Below are 16,759 nucleotides of genomic sequence, written 5' to 3'. Positions count from 1 at the left end.
AGTAGTATTATTATTCATTCTAGTTGTGCATAGCATTTTGCAAAAATGTTACAGTGGAATAATCTTGAGACCATTTCGTGACGGTGTGTGTGTGTGTGTGTGTGTGTGTGTGTGTGTGTGTGTGTGTGTGTGTGTGTGTGTGTGTGTGTGTGTGTGTGTGTGTGTGTGTGTGTGCGTGCGTGTGCGTGTGCGTGTACGTGTGCGTGCGCGTGTGCGTGTTTGCGCGCGTGCGTGCGTGCACGCATATGTGAGTGTGTGTGTCTTCCCCCCCAATAGTTTTATCATTCAAATTCATTCTCTATATCCAAGGAAAACATTTTCTGGCAACTGAAATTAATATGCTCATAATGTAATGCCAAGAATGTATCACTGTGACCTTATTTGCGGTGAGGATTTTACCTTGTGTTTCAGTTTTGATAGCGTTCTTCCACCAGAAGGGGGCAGTATTTGTAAATAGGTAACGCTTCAGTATCTTTGACGCTTGTTTTAAGGTTGTGTGGTACACATGCGCAAATCTTCAACACGCTACACTTCATATTAAAACAGATGTTATACCCTATTTTTGCTGGCACCAAAGATACAAGAAATGAAAATGAAACAATGTTACTGACTTTTGGAGAGCGGGGAGAGAGAGGGGCGGATCAGTTGGCTTTTCCCTGATATTAAACAAAACTAATATAAATATATCTATGCAGTTTTCTTCTGAGCTTGGTTTTTTGCTATGCTACGTTGAGCACTAAAAGTATGTTTTGTCTTATTTTGGGAACTATTTAGAATAACTGATAAATGTATGGATTATTTGATGATTATCCTTTAAAATAAAAGTAAGATACATTGTGAAGTATTTCGTTGTTTTCTGTATAGCTTTTGTAATTGTTCTTAAAGGGTCCCCGGGGAATAGATCTTACAAAATTTGCAGATAGACACACACACTCACAGAACAAGACAGAACACACAGCCTTTAAATGTTGACAAGATCTTTATTGGTAATAATCAGAGCATAACCTGTCAAATTACAAAGAATGTTAAAACACAAAATCTCTTTACAGGTATAATCAAATAAATATATTCCTAAAGCATATGGGAGGAACATTACTTCCATTGGCGTGAAAATATTACAGTATGGCTTCAACTTCTCGCAGAACCTGACCTCTGCAGTGATCAACCTGGCCTATAACGTGAATATCCTTGCAAAAGACGGATTCAACTCAATTCCAAAGAGTGAGGTTAAGACCTGCGGCATTGTATCTGACCCCAGCCTCTATGACGTTGCCTCAACCAACTAGTGCTGATATGCTAACCATGTCCATAATGTCAGTGGACGGCATGAGGCTCAGGAGGTAGAGCGGGTTGGCTGGCAGCCGGACGGTTGCTGGCTCGATCCCCGGCTCCTCCTAGCCGAGTGTCGAGGTGTCCCTGAGCAAAGCACCTCACCCTAACAGCTGCGGACAAGCTGGCTGTCGCTATGTACGGTGGACTCCGCCGTCAGGCAGTATTGTTTGAAAAGCGCGATATAGGTGCAGTCCATTTACCATTTTCCACTACATGTGCAATTATATGCCACATTTCCTCTTCCACCCACTGTCCGGTCAACTAAGGCACAAAAGACCCCTATAAATATCTACTTTAAGCGGTAAAGGGCTGATTGTGGCTATGGTGGCTCGTCCTCCAGCATGGGGATCTGAGGCTTAGGGCTTGTTGATGGACCCCTGCATGACGTCGATGGCCTCACCGCAGGTCTGAAGGGGGTCATGCTCTGCAAAGACGTGGCACACGTTCTCCATGCCAGCCTCCACGCCTTTGGCCACAAAGCCAAACATCCTGTTGGAGGTGGCGGGGAGTGAGATTAGATTAGAAGTGTTTGCGCCTTTGCCTACGCTTTACGCCCTTAAGGTGGACAGCTGATGCTTCATTCGCCAAAGTCTTTACAATTTTCAGAGAAGATATAGGCAAGGCAAGGCAAGGCAACTTTGTTTACGTTGCACTTTTCCTAAATGAGGCAGATTCAGATGCTTCACATAGAAACGTTGTCATAAAATAGAATAATAAAATGACATAGATATAACGAGAAGACATTTGATGAAGACAGGAAACACATACCTTGCTCCTGATTTGCCGTCTTTCAGCCACCTGTGAGGATTGACACGACACAAGATTAGAGTGGATTGATTGCATTGAGGCAATGAGACATGATGAGACAATTTATGACTAAAACGTTTAGATCTGTTCTTGTCACAAACCTGAAATGATTAAAACACACTATTACTCATCGTCCTCAAGCCTCCAGAGTAGCTTCCACTTAAAGATAGGAAATGCTGCCTGACGTGACTCACATAGCCTCACTGGGCGTGTGCTTCCTTAGCCCTAAAGAAAACCACCAGGTCTACCGCCAACATGTGGCATCGGCTGCCGCTGCTGCTGCTATTGCCAAGCACTCCCGGCCATACTCACAATCGGTTGTCTGGATCTGCTCCGCTGTAGCTCAGCAGGTGAGCCGGGTAGTGGCGCCGGAAGAACAGTCTGGGGGGGGGGGGGGGGGGGGAAGGACAGACACCGGGGGTTAGAGCCGAGCACCAGAGAGGAAACCGCCCGTCCCACAGTAAAGCCAGTGGGGTTCCTTTATCACCGAATCAAAGATGCTGCCTGGCAGAGATTTGGCCCCCCCGCTAATTATCGGTGTGTTTACGGCGAGGAAGGAGAGAACGCGTCGTTTAACTCAAACTGCTGTCCCGTTTGGCGGTTCATTGGGTTTGTTGCCTTGAGGTAGCCGGTGGCCGCTGTGATCGTTGACAACGAGATTGGATCACATTATGGACTGGTGTGTCCGGAGCTTCATAGTCTAGTCTAGTCTAGTCTAGTCTAGTCTAGTGGATGTGGGGGGGGTTGACTCCCAGTCAAAAGGTTCCGGGTTCGAATCCCAATGTCCACAGTCTCTCTTGAGGAAGACTGACTTTCACTTTGATAAAAGCATTTGCCAAGAGTTTATGATCAGTACACAACAGTTCATTACAATGACCGAGGTTAGAAATCGACCGCATACTTTCTCTTGACGTCGGTCAGGGTGACCCCCTTCTGGGACACCCTGAAGTTGACGATGGTGGGGGTGATGCTGGCCTTGGAGTGCTTCTCTAGGGTGGCGGCGACGGCCTTCTTCACGGCACAGGGGCCAGTCAGCGTCTCCGTGGGGACGGTGTTGAGGAAGAGGAAGTTGCTCGCTGTGGGGGATGAACACGAGGGGATTATTGATCGGAGGGGGGGTGAAGGTGGCGATGGTGGATGTTCAGAACGTTCTGTCGAAGGATCCACAGGCATATGGTGGATGATAAGAGTAACCTACATGTATGGAATGATAATTAATGTCTAACTAGTTGGTCTACTTGATGACTGATGTAGATTAACCTTAATGTCCAGCCTAAAACAAATTATGAATGAAACCGGAAATTAAAGATCTGTGTTTTTTTTCACAGCTTTTTTTTCTTTTAAGTACCTCCGTACCTAAAAACTGTAACTACCATGCTCCCTGTCAACATTGTCTTGCTCCAAGCTAAAGGATAGCCTTCACTCACACTGGGGAGAAGGTTAAGATGTAACACACATTAGCTAACTGTAATCAAACACTCACACTGGGGAGAAGGTAAAGATGCCACACACGTAAGCTAACTGTTACCCCACATACACACACACACACACACACACACACACACACACACACACACACACACACACACACACACACACACACACACACACACACACACACTGGGGAGAAGGTTAAGATGCAACACACATTAGCTCTGCCCATCTTACCAGTTTTGTTCTTGACGTCGGATTCTGTGCTGTCATGGGACTCATCTTCTTCTTCTTCCAGATCTGTGCGATATTCAGCCGTGTTAGAGAGTGACAGGGAGACGGAGAGATAGACACACGGACAAATACCCACACGCGCACACACACATACATACATTCGAATACAAGCAAAGACATGCACACGCATTTCAGACACACCTGCATAAATACAGACACACACATTCAGACATACATATGCAACTACACACACACGCACACACATTCAGACAATTGTACAAACACACACACATACACTTACCGTGGGTCAGTAGCTTGCAGGGTAAAGCGCATGCCGTTATTGTGTGTTGGTAGACCAGGGCAGATAGACTACCTGAGAAGGCAGAATCATAAACAACTGTCAATCATTTGGTATGAATTCTCTGGAACCAGAGATTATCAGAGATGATACGTCCCTGCGTCTCCTAAAGGCCATGAATCGGTTTTAATAAACAAGTGTTTATTGAGTGTTGGAAGTTAAGCATCTCCATTTCCTGTGAATGACCAATGCACCCCGTTGCCTCAGCAGGATTGCATTTCTACACCCAGAGGGAGCGGATAAGAAATTGTCGACACAGGATGAGGTCACCATGAGACGTGTGGAGGAACTCCGCCCTCTGAGCGCACGTCCGCGCTGACTTCACCTCCTTCCAGCCCTCCGCCCACGATAAGGCGGCGGGCTGCGTTGGCGGACGTCCGCTGACAGCTAACATACAACCAGAGGCGTGAGGGAGCCCGAGCAGTATTTACCGAAGAAGGGCTCGTGTGGGGAGCCTTTGATCCGCACGCCCTTGGCCGACGTCTCGATGAGAAAGTGTCTCATCGCACCCGAGCTGCTCTCTCCTGTCATGGAGGAAGGGCAGGGCAACTTTATTGATACAGCGCCGTTCAAACACACATTCATACTGCTTGACAAAGGGAGAAGTCATGTGTGAAACAATTGAAAGGACTCATTGAAGGAATCATTGATCGTAGATGACAAAAAAAAAGAACCAAATAAATATATAAATAAATCAAATATATAGATAAGATGAAGATAAAGAACACGCACAAAAATGGATTATGTAGCCCTTAAGGGACATGGAAAATGCGATCAATGTATTGAACACATGTTATTAACATCTAAGATCCGATCAATGTATCAAACACATCTTCAAAGCACGTAAGACTTGATCAAAGTATTGAACGCATGTTATTAACATGGAAGACTTCATCAATGTATTGAACACATGATAATAACATTTAAGACTTTATCAATGTATGGAACACATCTTATTAAAATGTAAGACTTGATCAATGTATTGAACGCATGTAATTAACATGTCAGACTTGATCAATGGATTGCTTATCATTAACAGGTTTGCATGGGCCATTAAAGGGCCTGCCTATGAAGCTATGAGCCTCAGGGTGAACCCAGAATGACCCATCTCCTGTTCTGAGAGTTGCTTCACATGTTGTCGGGTAGTGTCGGCAAGAAATATTTTTGGTCCTAACTTTTCCCTTTTCTTTCCCTTCTCCCCCCACCTCTTCAGGATTGGTCGTGTTCTCGTGGTTTCTTTTGTCTCGCTGAACGTTAATAGCAGACACTGAGCTGGAGGGATTTGTAATATATTGTCTGCGGGCTGGCTGCAGTTCGTGCTCGATCATGTCCGAGGGACGGCTTGAGAGGTGAGGCAATCGTCTCTCTTTCAATGCAGAGACACTCTGGCTGCAGTGGTGGTGACTGTACTGCTATGAGTGGCCGGGGTTTAACACTGGGGTCATTGGCCCATAATAATATAAGTTGTGGGAGTAGTGGTTGTATTAGTAATAAAGCAGTAGTAGTATAAATAGCAGCAGTATAGTAGTTGTAGTAGCAATAGAAACAGTAGTAGTTGTAGTGGTAGTAGTATCATTTTAATTGACGGATAAATATATATATATATATATCTGTTACATTTGATGTTAATCTTTATTTGTTGTGTGTTTAAATGTCTGTGTGTGTACTCAGTCTCAGCCTCGTGTGTGATCATACTAGTGTGCTAATAAAGCTGATTCTGTCCTGACCATGCATCCACACTGCTGCTGTGGCTGTTCACACGCATGTCTCACCTTAACCCGGGTCAGAGGTTAGGTAGGGAAGAGGTCAGACAGTAAGAGGCCTACCTGCATGACATCCAGTGGGGGAGACGTTGTAGGGGTCCACCTTCATCACCAGGCCGAAGCTGCCCCGGAAGGACGTGCTGTCCCTCACCACAAACACCCCAGGTAGCCTGTCCTTCAGCATGGCCTCCGCTGCAACGAACAATGGATCCCAGAGACAGCTTGAGGAACATGTGAACCGTGAAGCTCGCTCCGTGCCCATGTCAGGACCGCTGAGTCGCTCACCAGCTTCCGCAAAAGACTCGAGAGTCACCTTTTTAGAGTTCATCTAGACTCTGCATAGACTCTCCGACACCCCCATACGCATTTATTGTATGTTGTACGTCCTGGCACTTAATGTACGCACTTATTGTATGTTTTGGATAGAAGTGTCTGCTAAATGCCCTAAAAGGTAAATGCAAATCTGGTAGATACTGCATCCCTACTATGGTACATTTTCCAGTCATTCTATTGGAGGGACTGACTTTTTAAACGTACACTCCCATAACGGTTTCTTAGATTTTGATGTGGTGGGAGTAACATGAATTCATTTTAATGTCGTTGGTATGTTGGGGTTCTTTAAAAGGGACTGACTTTTTCAACGTACACTCCCAAACCAGTTTCTCAGATATTAATGGCAGTAACATGAATTCATTTTAATGTCGTTGGTATGTCTGGGGTTCTTAAGAAGGGGTGTACAGGAATGCGGGGGGTTTCTTGGCTCACCTTCTGCTCGGTTTATGTGTGGTCGGAACCAGAACTTTGATGTGTCCATGACAAATTTCATCGAGGGCTGACTTCCATGGAAATGGGCCTGGAAACCTAGAGGACCGTAAAAGTGTTTTAAGATCCGGGCTTCATCAGGGTCAAGAAGGCACCAGAAGGGGCTCAAATGCTTTTCACGCCGCATTCCTGCTCGGACTAGCAGCATGAAAGGCCACACTCAACCACGAGCTGTGTCCCTGTCTCACAGTTATAAATTCCCAGTGTCTGAAAGCTCATTGACGGCTCAATGAGCCAATGGAGCTACAGGCTATAAAAAATGTTGGAGAAAAACGGTTAGCCTCAAGGGATGTCTCTCAGTAAATGGTAAGTGGACTACATTTATACAGTGCTTTTCTGACCAGTGGCCACTCAAAACGCTTTACAATATTGCCATTCATGTGCCCATTCACCCACCGACGGCGGTGTCAACCATGCAAGGCGGCAGACAGCTCGTAGGGAGCAGTCAGGGGTCAGAGGTGTCTCGCTCAGGGACACCTCGACACTCGACAGCTCGGAGGAGGCGGGGATCGAACTCGCAACCTTCCGGTTACCAGCCAACCCAACCTACCTCCTTAGCCAATAGCCACACACATAGTCTCTGCGTAAAAGGGAGAAAACGTCAACTGTTTGAGGCAAGGCATGTCTCAAAGTCTTTTAAGGATCCCGAACAGCGTAGGCTCCGTAAAAACACTCACCGTGAGGGAGTGACGGCTTCGGGGGCGTTGACTGCGGCGCGACCGGACGGCTGGGGTCTGGCTCTGTCGGCACTCCGTTGACCAGCACCACAGGGATGTCCATGAGGGAGCCGGCCAGTGACGCGGGGCTGCTGTGGCTGCCGTAGCCCTGGAGCCCCTGGCAGTGGTCCAGCAGTGAGGGCTTGGTCGGCGAGGTCCTTGTGTCACAGGACGTCCCGGACACGTTGCTGAAGGAGCCTGATATCGTCCGCGTGCCGAGGCCATCGGGGCTGTCCGCGTCCTCGCTGGCCAGGGACAGACAGCTGTACGTCGGGCGAGACAAAAGCGGGCATGGTTGATATCAAGGCACAAGCAACATACACGTGCATTTCAGTGTCAAATCACGAACCTCAACTGCTACTCCCCTCCCCCTGGCTGTATGTGTGAAGATGTTTGGTTGATTTGTTTTGTAGGAGCAGGATAGTCAAGTGGGCAAACAATCAAAAGGTACTTGGTTGCACACAGCCTGACCTGAAAGCACCCTCGGATAATTTTTCGATTTTTGATAACAGGTATCAGAATTCAGTGCTGGCCATAGAAGCATCTGCTACATGCCTTCATAGTCGCATAAATGCATAGATGTTGATCTGATTTAGAATTGTAGAATTTGCTGCGAAGGTAGCCTGGATATTGCCAGACCAAGCTCAATCGTAGACTGCACGTTGTTCTGGGGAGGCTGCTGTCATTGTCTTCAGCACGAGAGGGGTGATCGACGGGCCTAGTTCAAACGACTCTGTACGCAATTGGCTGCTTCTGGTCGCTTCCCTGTCATCTTTGTGTTAAACCAGCCAATAGCGCGCCAAGGGGGAAAAGCCAGCTTGGTGATTGGCTCCCTCAAAAACGTTTTGAAACCAGAAATAAATGTAATGCTCTGCTCCTGACCCTTCTGCAGGGCGAACTCAAATCGCTGGCAGAAGGGGCGTGGCTACCCAGTCTAATGAGAAGGATCCCCCCCACTGCGTACGCCTCCCAGGGTTTTTTACCTGCCCAGCATGTAGCTGGTGTCGGAGCCGGGCGACATGGACAGCATGGAGTTGCCGCTGTTCCTGTTGGAGTGCGTCCTGCGTGGGGACATCGCGTTGGCGAAGGCGTCGCCGTGCGTCGAAGGGCCGTCGCCGCACGCCGCCGCCGCCGCCGCCGCCGCCGCACAGCAACGGGGGCCTCGACGAGGAGGAGGGGGAGGACGAGAAGATGAGGGAGCCGTGGGGGCTGCAGCGGGGCGAGGCGGAGGAGGTGGGGGTGGGGATGGGAATGCTGCGGGAGGCGTTAGGGGAGCAGCTCCGGGGGACCAAGACGCAGCGGTACAGGTCCTCCTCTGGAGAGGAGTCTTCTGGAAGGGGGGGGGGAGAACGGGAGGCGGAGGAAGAGAGGAAAGGGGAAGTTGTGAAACGTTGGGTACTTCCACAGAATAGGAAGCTTTCCGTCTTTAAAGGGGGTGCCATGACGAGTGAGTGTGATTAGCCGTTACAAGCCTGTGTTTTAGTGACATCACAAGGGGAAGTGTCCGTCGAGATGCATGATGGATAGATCGGTCAGCCAGCCTACCCAGTGGACTTTACTGAGTGTTGCCTACCCATCATACATCTAGTTTGAGATGTCACTCAACCAAGGTGTCACTAAAACACAGATTTTCCGATTTTCAAACGGGTTGTAATGGCTAATCACACTCACACCTGGCGGCATGATATCACCCCTTTGATGAGATCATGCACAGGATGACCACGTCGGTGCACTCGATCATGTAAGAATATGGAAGTTTTCTTTCATGGTTGAACAGGAGCATTTGGCCCTGGTTCAATTGCACAGCATTCCCATTGCTTCCCCTTACATGGTCGGCTATGTGACTGAAAGGCAGGATCGGTCTCTTGTTGCATAGATCGGTCATAGATGGGTCTCAGTGTTAACACAACACACCTGATGGAAACTGAAGCTCCTTCCAGCAGGTACTTACTTGCAGCCCCAACCCAGTTCTCCATTCCTCCCAAACACAAGTTCCAAAACATTGTGTGCCTGCTTTGATTCTGAAGGAATTTTATGAGTTTAAACTTGCTCCTAGTTCACTATTCTACTTTATATTGTTTGATCTGCGTCTAGCTGGGGTCATTACAGTTTAATGCGTTACCCAAAGGCACAAAATGATACTTATCATTCTGACTAAGAAAATGGAAAATGGGTAATCTGCCGTAGCACGCTAGTAATAACCAAGTTTAATGCGAAAAACAAAAAAACGGTGAAGAACTCATACTGAGCGCTTTCTAAACATTTCCAAATGTGGACAGCGTGGAAACAGTTAAATTGAATGTTGCTCTTGCGTTTTGAAGGATATGAGCTGCTGTGTTACAGCACTACATAAGGGCGTGTAATGCAGCGAGTTTGACGGGCAATATATATGTTTTACAACAGGATATGCATGTGTGTTTGTGTGTGTTTATGACTGTCTGTCTGTGTGTGTGTGTGTGTGTGTGTGTGTGTGTGTGTGTGTGTGTGTGTGTGTGTGTGAGTGTGTGTGTGTGTGTGTGCGTGCATGTGCATGCGCGTGTGTGTGCGTGCGTGTGTGTGTTTGCGTGTACGTGTATGTGTGTGCACACTCGTGTGTGGGTGTGTGGGTGCACGCGCATGTGCTTGCATGTGTGGGTGCTTGACGTGCGTGCGTGCATGCGCGCATGCGTGTGCGTCGAGGTTGCTCCCTGCACCGGTGAACTCAGCTCAGGGCGTGGCTCTCCGCCTGGGCAGAGATCCAAGAGCATTCAAGGGGCGTAATTACCTGAGTGTGTAAATCTCAGCCCCAAAACACCGGTGAATTTCCATATCCCTAGGCTCTCCAGATGCTAATAGCCAGGGTTCTCAAAGAGCCGTATGCGCCTCTAATTAAAAAGCGCAGAGCCGTAACAAATAAATACTCCCGATAAAGCGGCGGCATACTGAAACGGTTTTATTTATCGCCTCACCTGTGTTGGAGCTTACGTTGACGGGACTCGTCATCGGGAGGGGCTCGAACGTCGGATCCAATTCGAGGATGAGCTGGTTCAGGTTGTCCAGGGATGCTTCGAGCTCGGGGTCGCTGAACGGACTGGTGGAGTTTGGGTGACTCGGACTCGAACTCGTTGACCTCGGAGACGCGTTCAGTCGGACGGTCTGACCCACTCGCAGGACATGGTTGGGTATCACTTGGGACATGTTGGCTACTGCAAGCATGCCGGTGGGAAATAATAAACGACTTGTTGTCTGCAAGAGAGGAGGAAAAAAGCAGAAGTGAATGAGTTAGATCCATTTCACATCGTGGGCCAAACTCGTATTGATTCCTGATGCACCCATTTTCCCAGATTCTCAAATGGTCTTTTGTTGTTGAACTTGTAACCTGAGAGGTGTAACATAACTCGGGTTGGGTTGTTGCTGCTGCAAGCACAGTGTGGGCCTACTGTATATGTATGGCCCTATATGTATGTCATCATCAGACAGTGTACCCATACATACACGCTGAAACCAAATTATTATGACTGCTGTTAAGAGTGTGGATTTTAACCTTTTGGCCTTTGTCGACTTATCAGGTTCATATTTGATGTCATAAAGTTACGAGGTTAAGGTTGTATAACGGCTGAACCATTCCCCACCCCCACCCCACCCTCAAACTACTCGTCTCCGAGAAAAGGAGTGGCTGATGCTGATTCACTCCAGCACCCTTTGGTTACCATGACGACAGACTAGTATTGATGTCAACACACTTTCCCTGCTGAGAGATAATAATAATAATACATTGCATTCATAATGACCAACTTAATGACCTCAAAGGGCTACAATGTACATTAAAAGAAATACAACATAAAAGACCAACTTGATTTTACTAGAGATGCTAGTATACTCTATGTATACTATGTTATATTATTTTCTATTATTGTATTATACTATACTGATGGAAATTGTAACCCTCTACATGTTTCTGCACTGTTGCTTTTGACATGTATTATAGACCGACAGTTTACTTATCTATAGTAAGCCTATAGTATAATAGTATAGTATAGTATAAAGAAATTACAATCCAACTTCTGATTTAACCACATATTTCTAGAAGTACAATTAGCTATAAAATACTATGGACCTGCTGAGTTCCACACAAGCCATCATGTGAAGGAATTCTTTTTCAAAGGGACTTTATAAAGGAAACATAAAACAACATATATGATGAAAATATACTTAAGAAAAAAACGATACACACACTACACCATATCCCATAATGCCCTCATTGAGATAGCACTCTGATTCCTTACCCACCCCTATAGCGGCCGTGCTGTAGATACATTCGTAAAAAAGTGGGTGCCTTACCTGTTGCTCTGTGTGCTGCTGCTCCTGTCTTGCTGAGTGGCAGAGGGTTGTATGGTGACTACCCTGGCTGCTCTCAGTGTCTTTATCAATGCCTCCCAACCCTTTCTCCTGTAAGCCAATAAGCTACCAAGAGGCAGTGGCAGTACGTTCTCTCGCTGCTCCCTGTTGATGAAATCCCCCAGCCTAGAGACACTCCACTCGTATGACTCCATGGCCGTTGGTATTTTCCTTAGTATTTCACGGTCTGTGATTCATGGAGTGTTTCTACATGGGTAGGAGTCAGTCAGGGTTGATGCAACATTAAGGGGAAATACTTGGTGTTTGTAATTGATTGGAAGATTGTGTGGTGTGTGTGTGTGTGTGTGTGTGTGTGTGTGTGTGTGTGTGTGTGTGTGTGTGTGTGTGTGTGTGTGTGTGTGTGTGTGTGTGTGTGTGTGTGTGTGTGTGTGCGTGTGTGTGTGTGGTTTTCTTTTTTCAGGAATGTGTATTTATGTGTAACGAGCCGTGATCTTCAGATATATTTAGACGTTTGAACTCACAGCACCAGATTTATAAAGATATCCATTTATTGTTGCATATAAAGTACATCTCGTATGCCAGTGCCCTTATGCTTAAAACTAATTCAACTGTTAAAATGTCCCTGTTTTGCAAACCCAGTGCTGGTCTTTAAGTCGACATAGGAACCTACAGGTACTTTTCATTCATGCTTTTTATTCCCAGGTTCGATTCCCACCTGTGGTCCCATGCTGATTTCATTCCCACTCTTCTTCAACCTGCCTCACTGTTCACAAAAACACAAATTTCAAATTCCAAAGATTTGTCATGTGTATTTTATGCAAATGATGTTGATGGAGATGTCTTCTAGGGTCATTCGGTCATGGACAATAATGACGAATTAATGAACACAACACCTATAGCAAAGATGAGTCACCTTTATTGATTTACAGAACAAAATGACAATTAAAAGATAAATTGTTTATTAACGCTCTACATTTGACAGTTCCCCATATTCACACACATTAACCCACACATCACTTCATTCAGGGAGGAAATGTCCAAGTTCAGGGGTTCCTTTTATTCAGAAGCACTTGCAAAACCGTTCTCAGAATGTCAAGAATGTGCATAGAAAAGTATAATGATAGAGGAGGACGCATAAATAAAGATAGATCTAATCATATTATCGTCTAGAAACTCTTTGAGGTCACTGAGCATTTTTAAATTAGGACCTTATTAAAAAGTAAAAGAAGAAGAAGAAAACATGCATATATATAGCCATTGACTCAAATACACATTATGTAATTCATAGCAGACTCGATCAGCTCATCATCCACAGCTCTATTCTGGCTCTATTCCTCATGTCATTAGTCATCTTTTTTTTCTGCGGACATGCTACGATGATGCTGTCCACTGTTAAACAGTGTGTAGCTGGACCATTTTGTCCTCTTTTTAAAGCTACTGTAGGTAAGTCATGAGAGGTGTAAAGAGAGAGAGCATGAGAGAGCAAGAGAGTAGGATTTTGAAAATAAACCAGACTGTCCCTATGTGTTGCATTCAGACACCTGTTGTGAAAAGGCAAGGTAGATTCCCCCGCACCAATCAGGGAAGAGATGCCTTGATTGGTCAGAATTGAGGAGGGAGCTGCCCAACAATCGAAATTGGCTCAAAAATTAGGCAAGCGCAGTCAATTTGAAACAGACATTTTCATACCGCATTTCCCTCACTGATAGACGGCTTTCGGCCGTTCGTTCCCATCCCATTAAACTGAAATCATAGTTTGGGTTCAGCACCTTTAAGGGGAGAACGTGGTGGTGGTTTCTGTGTCTGCCACGCTGCTCTTCCTGCCAGAGTGCGAACTGCACTTATAGAATTGCTCGTGGGATAGGCAGCGCCCCTCTTTCATCAGCTTCAGCAGATCCTGGCGGAACTTCACCCCGATGAAGCCGTACACCAGCGGGTTAAGGCAGCACCGGTACACTGCCAGGAACTGGGTGATGTCGTTAGCAAAGAGCAGCGCCCTCTGCTGAGCGCAGTCCCCAGTCTTGGCCAGACTGGGGTTCAGGGTGCTCACAAAAAGGTACAGGGTGTACGGCACCTGGCAACACAGGAACGCCGCCACCACCGCAAGGATCACCTTGAGGGCGCGGTTGCGCTCGAAGCCGCGAGATTGGCACAGCTTCACGGCGATGGCGCTGTAGCAGAAGGTCATGACCAGGAGCGGCACCACGAAGCCCAAGGCGATCTGCGTGCTCTGGATGCTGACGAGAAGACTGGACGTGTTGTCAACCGGGTAAGGGCTACAGGTGCCGTGGCGGATGCCGGTGTACCTCATCTCAGGGACGGAGAACACCAGGGCCAACGCCCAGATGATGCCCAACGACAGCTTGCTGAGGTAGGCGGTCTTGGTGCGGTTGAGGTGCGCCGACACGGCCTTGGTGATTGCGAAGTAGCGGTCCACGCTGATGCAGGACAGCAGCAGTATGCTGCTGTATAGGGTGACCTTGTGCAGGGTGTACATGGCCTTACACGTGAACAGGCCCAGCTTCCAGTCCCCCAGGAAGTTAGCGGCCCAGAGGGGGAGCGTGAGAGTGAAGAGGAGGTCGGCGAAGGCGAGGTTCAGGAGGTACACGTCGGTCATCGTCTTCAGTCGGCGGAAGTGGAGGGAGGTGAAGATGACCAGGCTGTTGCCGAACAGGCCCAGGAGGAAGACGATGGTGCAAGACAGGGGGATGAACCACAGACGGAACTGTTTGATGACATCTTTTTTCTCGCACAGGATGTATGCGTACATGGTGTAGTCCACCGTGTTTCCATAGTAGTCGTAGCCTACAGTAGTGTTATCCAGATTTTGTTCTTCTTCTTGTTCTTGAGATGAGCAGATCTGGAATAAATGGTAGGATAGCACCCATGTGGAAGCATGGTATTCATTTATATTCCTATCTTATTATATCTTATTTTACATCTTATCTGGTTTAGATGAAGGAAGTCTTGAATGGTTGACGAAATAAGGTGCAAGGGCTAGAGTCTACGTTGCTTACCTTAACGTTGATAATCCAAATACACAAAGATGGTACAAACATCTGAAATTCTGAAAAACAGGGGCAGGGTTATTATCCAATAATATCATAATACAACACAATAGCATACAAATTCATCAATAACATTCACACAGATAGGGATTGATTTAGTGAGATGGGGGTGGATATAAGTTGACTTCAGCACAACTAACAGGTTAGAGAATTGTTTAAATTCCGTCCATAATCACTAATGAAAGTATCAAAGTAATGTGAAATGTATTCAGCTGTATTTCGTATCTAACCCTAACCCAAAACTGCATTAATCAATAGTATTGTCATCTTCGAAGCCCTCGCGCATTGTATGCACGGTTTGCAGGCAATAAGTAACTGCAACTGCAGTTACTTATTAAGTAATTCCATGCTTTGAATTTTTATTTCACAAGAACTGCAATCTACATAAAACTACTCTGATTGATATCACTATTACTTTCACTTCTGCTAATAACAATAATGATACAACCTTTACTACAGTATTGAAACGCTACTTAATAATGCTTACGGAATTGTATGAACTTTATCAACTTGATATTAGTTCCCATTAGCATTCAATTTTGTAACTATAGAAGTCTGTTATTAATTTTCTTCTGATAACTATCTTATCTCACCAAGGTACTCACCATTGACCTTAGCCATGTTTCCCCAGCCTCGTCTTCACCGCCTCAGTGAGCAGTTTACTGTGAGAGAAAAAACTTCAAAACAGGGAGGAAACCCAGAAGCAGGCTGAGACGGTACCTCTGACACGAAGACAAGAAACACAGGGTGCTGTGCTGCAACAATGTGTTCCTCTGGGTGATGCTCTCAGACACAATGATCTACAGTCTATCAGGCTGATTTTTTTACAGTGTTCCTCTCACGGGAGGTTGCGGTTGTTTTGGTAATTGCAATGAGTTGAAAATCTAATTTATTTATGAGGAAGTAACACTTTTTTATTTTAAGGTAAGCTAAGCAAGTCAAAATCAAGCACAGGATTAGAACAGTTTGCTATACGTCTGGTAATGGGTCTTTTACTATAGTCTTTAATAAAAACAGGTTTGGAACGGCACACACACACACACACACACACACACACACACACACACACACACACACAAACACACACACACTCTCTCTCTCTCTATGTATCAGTGCATGCTCTGCAGATTTGCACACCTGTTTCAATGTGGTTTTCCAACTTTAACTCAGGTGGTTTCAACCACATTGTCTTCAGAGGCCTCCGCAGCATAGTGTAAATCTGCTTTATGAGCTGCCAAAGATGTTTGAGGGATGTTTGAATGTTCACACCCAGTCTTTCATACATTATAAGAAATCACTAGGTTGTCGCTTTGTTACAAGAGAAAGCAGCAATGGCAAAACTAATGTTGGTTTTCTTCTCGGCCTCCTGAATAGAATGTGTTACAATTGTGCTATTTTTAGAAAACTAGTAGAGTGCCCGTTCAAAACGGGCCTCATTAGGCCTCCGTTGCTGCTGCTTGCAGCTCATCCTGACAATTCAATCTTAGTTCAGGGTTTCCCCAGGTTTGATCAACCCAAATTTAAGACTTTTTTTAGACTTTTTTAAGACCACTTCAATAAAAATTAAGACCTACATCGCACCCATTAAGCAGTCGTAAAACGCGGTCGTGCATATGTTATTCATGTTTTTTTGGAACCTATGAAACATTCATGTCAATACATTAATGAATGTGCCAAAGGATAAGTGTGCACTCACCAATCAAAGAGCCAAACTGAGGGCCTAACTCAAAGCCTAGAGGCCTGATGTCTCTTAAGACCATGTACCCAGAAATGATAATAAAAGATTAAAAAAACAATACACAAAGTGATGGTGTGAAAGTGTAGCTGTATTTTTGGTTTAAATATCAAACTTTCAACACACAATATAAAATATAAACAAACAAACTCTTT

The 16,759-nt window shown here is 45.9% G+C and overlaps 2 protein-coding genes across 2 annotated transcripts; both read right to left on the bottom strand.

Moving 5' to 3' along the window:
- Window positions 1-960: 960 nt before the first annotated feature.
- LOC115540531 (tensin-4-like) lies at window positions 961-11,994 on the bottom strand. The gene is given in 14 exon segments (XM_030351930.1): window positions 961-1,821; window positions 2,101-2,130; window positions 2,452-2,520; window positions 3,041-3,215; window positions 3,808-3,870; window positions 4,106-4,177; window positions 4,594-4,686; window positions 5,989-6,117; window positions 6,691-6,786; window positions 7,425-7,726; window positions 8,447-8,604; window positions 8,606-8,793; window positions 10,412-10,688; window positions 11,784-11,994. Coding segments are annotated over 13 exon segments (1,755 nt in total). The 5' UTR covers window positions 10,659-10,688; window positions 11,784-11,994; the 3' UTR covers window positions 961-1,688.
- A 701-nt stretch (window positions 11,995-12,695) lies between these two features.
- ccr7 (chemokine (C-C motif) receptor 7) lies at window positions 12,696-15,705 on the bottom strand. The gene is made up of 3 exons (XM_030351953.1): window positions 15,475-15,705; window positions 14,819-14,868; window positions 12,696-14,661 (listed from the first exon to the last, which is right to left on the bottom strand). Exons 1-3 carry the CDS (start codon window positions 15,488-15,490, stop codon window positions 13,573-13,575), a joined length of 1,155 nt encoding a protein of 384 aa, XP_030207813.1. The 5' UTR covers window positions 15,491-15,705; the 3' UTR covers window positions 12,696-13,572.
- Between the last annotated feature and the right edge of the window lie 1,054 nt (window positions 15,706-16,759).

The sequence above is a fragment of the Gadus morhua genome, chromosome 3 (genome assembly GCF_902167405.1).
Source record: "Gadus morhua chromosome 3, gadMor3.0, whole genome shotgun sequence".
NCBI lineage: Eukaryota > Metazoa > Chordata > Actinopteri > Gadiformes > Gadidae > Gadus > Gadus morhua.
This window is presented reverse-complemented; position numbering and strand designations above follow the sequence as displayed.